Source organism: Oncorhynchus keta, chromosome 3 (genome assembly GCF_023373465.1).
Source record: "Oncorhynchus keta strain PuntledgeMale-10-30-2019 chromosome 3, Oket_V2, whole genome shotgun sequence".
Lineage (NCBI taxonomy): Eukaryota > Metazoa > Chordata > Actinopteri > Salmoniformes > Salmonidae > Oncorhynchus > Oncorhynchus keta.
The window spans coordinates 18,327,254-18,333,253 of record NC_068423.1 but is presented as its reverse complement, the minus strand read 5'-3'; the positions used below and the strand labels follow the sequence as shown (position 1 = coordinate 18,333,253).

At 44.3% G+C, this 6,000-nt stretch overlaps 1 protein-coding gene across 2 annotated transcripts in view; it reads right to left on the bottom strand.

The window, feature by feature from the left end:
- Window positions 1-2,222: 2,222 nt before the first annotated feature.
- rnls (renalase, FAD-dependent amine oxidase) overlaps window positions 2,223-6,000 on the bottom strand; it is a 45,888-nt gene continuing 42,110 nt past the window's right edge. For both annotated transcript variants that reach the window (XM_052491774.1, XM_035752458.2), the window contains exon 7: window positions 2,223-4,089. In XM_052491774.1, coding sequence (XP_052347734.1) covers window positions 3,937-4,089 — 153 coding nt within the window. In that variant the 3' untranslated portion in view covers window positions 2,223-3,936. The remainder of the gene's footprint in view (window positions 4,090-6,000) is intronic.

Sequence of the window (6,000 nt, the reverse complement as noted above, 5' to 3'; positions counted from 1 at the left end):
CTCCAAAACCGCCATAGAAAAAGCCAGGACTATGGTTTGCAACTGCACATGGGGACAAAGATCGTACTTTTTGGAGACATGTCCTCTGGTCTGATGAAACAAAAATAGAACTGTTTGGCCAAAATGACCATCGTTATGTTTGGAGGAAAAAGGGGGAGGCTTGCAAGCCAAAGAACACCATCCCAATCAAGAAGCACGGGGTGACAAACATGTGTGGGCAGAACTGAAAAAGCGTGTGTGAGCAAGGAGGCCTACAAACCTGACTCAGTTACACCAGCTCTGTCAGGAGGAATGGGCCAAAATTCACTCAATTTATTGTGGGAAGCTTGATGAAGGCTACCTGAAACATTTGAACCAAGTTAAACAATTTAAAGGCAATGCTAGTGTATGCTAATGCTAATTGAGTGTATGTAAACTTCTGAACCACTGGGAATGTGATGAAAGAAATAAAAGCTGAAATAAATAATTCTCTCTACTATCATTCTGACATTTCACATTCTTAAAATAAAGTGTTGATCCTAACTGTGGTGATCCTAATTTTTACGAGGATTAAATGTCAGGAAGTGTGTAAAACTGAGTTTAAATTTATTTGGCTAAGGTGTATGTAAACTTCCGACTAAATAGTATGCATGCACACACACCTTAGGGCCTTACAATTACACACTGGTGCCAGTTGTGGTAAGTTGGCTTCATATCACACTCCTATTAGAAAGCAGACCGTCCACACCGCAGTAAAACTGCAGTTACTGGAAAGGAAGCGCTTCCATTTTATTCTACCACTCTGTTTTTATATAGTCACATATCAGTTAACCCTGAGAGAAATGTGCTTGTATCTGACCCTGAATCCCATTATCTGGTTTTAATGTCCATCCAGAACTCCCTTCCAGCCAATCAGAACTGAGTATTCAACAATGCTGTGGTATATTTATGCAATAAGGCCAGAGGGGGTGTAGTATATGGCCAATATACCACGGCAAAGGGCTGTTCTTACGCATGATGCAATGCAGAGTGCCTGGACACAACCCTTAGCTGTGGTATATCGGCAATATACCACAAACCCTGAGGTGCCTTATTGCTATTATAAACTGGTTACCAACATAATTAGAGCAGTAAAAATAAATGTGTCATAACCGTGGTATACGGTTGTCTGCCAATCAGCATTCAGGGCTCGAACAACTTTAACGTATTGTTCAGTGACAAGTGTTAGTTCAAGAAAAACCATCCAAAAACAGGGCAAACCCTTTGATAATAGCAAACCTCCCAAGCATGAAGAAAACTACCCAAACTCCACAAATACAGCGCATGGTGCTGCATCAGTATCCGAACCCCCCTCCCACCACTCTCAACCCCCTTTCCTGTCTCTCATTTCTTTGGATAGTTTTGGCCTCTTCAAGCCAGTGAGTGAAATCTGTTCAGTGGGCTGCTCAATGTTTTATAATAATTATTTAAAAAAAATAATACCACAAAATCAGTCAACTAGACCTTTATTACTTCTGTACGAGGGGAGAAACGTACTCATCGGCACCCTAACCCAAAACATCTTCCTGCGGCCATGCGCTGGGTGTGTACACACACACTGTAAAAATACTAAGCACATATGTGTGTGCATGTAGGCACGTGTGTGTGTGTTAACCCCGATCTGGGTGCTGCTGACTAAGTAGAGTGGAGAGGAGAGTGGAGAGTGCCTACTACTACCCCAGCTGCAGCAGCCCGGGGCCCCGGCCCAAAATGCTGTAATTATGTTGGATTAGGGGGGGCTCTCCCTCTCCAGACCGGCTGCCAAACATTTTGTCCCAGATTACTGCCCTGCCACTAAGCAGCTGAACTCGGCCAGCGGCGGGCGGCTGCCCCGGGTGGAATTACACTGCCACGGACGGGGGGTGGCAGGGTCACAGGGCCCTTAGCCTCTGTGGGCACAGGGCAGATCTGGGGTAAGTCATATCAGGCAGTCATACCCAGAGTCCTCCCGCTGTACTAATGCCAGGGGTCACACAATGGTGGGTGAGATCTGGTATTACTCAAGCACTACATAGTGTGCCTACTTTGCCTAATGCATTTAGAAGTCATTAAGGGATCTTGATTGCTTTCTAATTGCTTTTTGACTGCCACATCCATTTTGTACGACTTTTCTCTGAGCTCTGTGCGGATTGGTTTCCATACCACCTGCCATCTTCCTGTGTATCAGTGCGAAACGCAAGTGGAGTTAAAGACACAAAGTGGGAGATAGTTTGAAAACATTTTTATTCAAGCTGAACCAAAATAAGGTGTTTAGAGAGAAATCCTGAGTAAGAACAATTACTTACAAGTACAGTTTTTCATTTTGCCTGAACAAGGCAATAGAACAGAATCATTGTACACCTTTTTAAATGAGCAGGTCAAGGGGTGTGTTAAAGACCCCTGTTTTGCATCAAACTACACATGAACACAGCATATACTCCTGTTCATCCTCCAGCATATAAACACCAAATGTATTTGGACAGTGAAACATAAAAAATAAAAAAACACACATTTATTTTGGATTTGAGATTAAATGTTTCATATGAGGTGATAAAAGGTGACATTTTGTACTGAGGGTAATCTCATACATATCCATGTAACCATTTAGAAATGAAGGCACTATATGTATCGAGTCCCCCCATATGAAGAAGTCATAAGGGAAAAGGGAGAATACCTCATCAGTTGTACAACTTAATGCATTCAACTGAAATGTGTCTTCCGCATTTAACCCAACCCTTCTAAATCAGAGAGGTGCGGGTGGCTGCCATAATCAACATCCACGTCTTTGGCCGCCGGGGGGACAGTGGGTTAACTGCCTTGCTCAGGGACAGAATGACAGATTTTGACCTTGTCAGCTCGGGGATTCGATCCAGCATCCTTACGGTTACTGTGTTACTGGCCCAACGCTCTAACCACTAGGCTACCTGCTTCCCCTTAAATTCACTTAGTGTATTAAAGTAGTATTTGGTCCCATATTCAAGCTTGTAACGACAAACTCTGTGGTTGTATTTGCAGTTTATGTTTTGCCCAATAGTAACTGAATGGTGACTGGAGTCATTTTCTAAGTGAGTAGATCACATGTTTCTGAACAGTTCTAAATGAATCCTGATAATGCCATGATTCATTCAGGATTTTTAATAATGATGAGTGAGAAAGTTACAAAGGCTACAACAAAACATGCTAACATCTCACTATTACCACACTATTACCAATAACAGGTGTTTTTTTGTTTTTTTGGGGGGGTGGGGGGGGTGCCCTTTGTGCCCTTTGTGCCTCTAACTTTCTCACATCATTATTCACAATTCATTCACAATTATCCATTCATTATGGCATTCATCCACATTTATAATAAAAGTGACACAACACATTATTCACCATTCAGTTCCTATTGGTCAAAACATTATCTGAAACAACCAAAACAAACTGCAAATGCATCCAACAAGTTTGTAGTCACAAGCTTGATGTAGTCACTGTGTGCTAGGAATATGGGACCAAATACTAAACTTTTGACTACTTTAATACACTGTTAGTGAATTTGTCCGAATACTTATGCCTTCTTCAAATAGGGGTACAAGATACATAAACCGTAAAAACAGATATATATGAACATTTCCTCAAAAAAAAGGGTGACATTTTGTACTGTCGCTCAAATCCAAAAATGCTGGAGTAAAGAGACATTTTAAATTGTAGCTTCGCTGTCCAAATACATATGGTGTTGACTGTAGTATCACACAACATATCAAGTACCTCAGTGGATGAAACAAATCTGTTTTAACAGATTCCATCCATTTAGAGATAGATCATTACCCCCCCCCCCCCCCCATCTCTGTGGATGGATGGAATCTGTAGAACAGATCAGTTTCATGCCCCCCCTCTCTGGGCTAACATGCTGTACACATAGAACCCACCACACTATACTCCCAACTTCAGAAGGCGGCATCAGAGAGAGTGCTTCAGAACGTCAAACACCTTCAGGGCAGACTCGATACAGCCGTCGAAATTGGAATGCGTGAAGCCGTCGCCCCCACACACCAACAGAGGCTGGGACAGCAGTGTCATCTGCCCCGGGCAGTCGGCCACCGATCTCCTCACCTAATTAGTCGAGAAAGAGGGGGGTGGAGATAGAGAGTTAGGGGGTGGGGGATCCTTCTGATTTTTGCGGTATTTCACAAGACTCTGGATCATTTTGAATGGTTACCGATATTGAAATTCTCAGGAAAATACTAATCTCTACACTATTTGCCACATATCTATTCACACAGATATAGTAGAATGAGAATTGAGAGAATTATTTGTTTGTACTACAATTATCCTATTACCCTTTTACAGGGGCTGAGTCACTGTCTTACTGGTGCTCTTCCATGCCGTCCCTAGGAGGGGTGCGTCACTTGAGTGGGTTGAGTCACTGACGTGATCTTCCTGTCTGGGTTGGCGCCCCCCTGGGTTGTGTCGTGGGGGAGATCTTTGTGGGCTATACTCGGCCTGGTCTCAGGATGGTAAGTTGGTGGTTGAAGATATCCCTCTAGTGGTGTGGGGGCTGTGCTTTGGCAAAGTGGGTGGGGTTATATCCTGCCTGTTTGGCCCTGTCCGGGGGGGAGGGGGGGGGGGTCTCATCAGATGAGGCCACAGTGTCTCCTGACCCATCCTGTCTCAGCATCCAGTATTTATGCTGCAGTAGTTTGTGTCTCGGGGGGCTAGGGTCAGTCTGTTATATCTGGAGTACTTCTCCTGTCTTATCTGGTGTCCTGTGTGAATTTAAGTATGCTCTCTCCAATTCTCTCTTTCTCTCTCTCTCTCGGAGGACCTGAGCCCTAGGACCATGCCTCAGGACTACCTGGCATGATGACTCCTTGCTGTCCCCAGTTCACCTGGCCGTGCTGCTGCTCCAGTTTCAACTGTTCTGCCTGCGGCTATGGAACCCTGACCTGTTCACCGGACGTGCTACCTGTCCCAGACCTGCTGTTTTCAACTCTCTAGAGACAACAGGAGCGGTAGAGATACTCTGAATGATCGGCTATGAAAAGCCAACTGACATTTACTCCTGAGGTGCTGACTTGTTGCACCCTCAACAACTACTGTGATTATTGTTATTTGACCATGCTGGTCATTTATGAACATTTGAACATCTTGGCCATGTTTTGTTATAATCTCCACCCGGCATAGCCAGAAGAGGGCTGGCCACCCCTCATAGACTGGTTCCTCTCTAGGTTTCTTCCTAGGTTTTGGCCTTTCTAAGGAGTTTTTTCTAGCCACCGTGCTTCTACACCTGTATTGCTTGCTGTTTGGGGTTTTTAGGCTGGTTTTCTGTACAGCACTTTGAGATATCAGCTGATGTAAGAAGGGCTATATAAATACATCTGATTTAATCCTGAAATCCCCAGTCTTTTCTAACAGTCTGTACTCAGGGTAGGTCTATACATGGTGGGATACAATGGAGGATGCTGGAGGGGAGGACAATTCATAATAATGTTTGGAACAGAGCGAATGGCACCAAATGCATGGAAAACATGCGGTTGATTTATTTGATACCATTCCACTAATTCCCCTCCAGTCATTACCATGAGCCCGTCCTCCCCAATTAAGGTACCACCAACCACCTGTGGTGGGATAGTACAGCTCAAGCCAGAAAAATGCACGGTCTTTGGCTAGACGAGCAGATATGAAATCAGCCTCGCAGCCAACTGTCTTCCTCATGTTTCAAGCCTGAATGCCGAGAGTTCAGTGTGTTAATGATTTGGGAGTGTAAACACACAAGTCTGTGTACGTGTCATAGCAAGGGACATTTTTAGAGGCTTCTGCTGGCCTGCACTGAGGTACACTGCCCCTCACCGCTAAGGGTAAGGAAATAGTATCCATTTCCTGCTGAGGCTTTTAATAGCCTACTACTGTGTGCTGATATCAACCCCCACTCTCCACCTCCCACCCTCCCTCCATCCCCACTCCTCCCCAAAAACTAAATATTGTGTTTGCTCATGCATTTCTGAATGGTAATCACCATGTAAA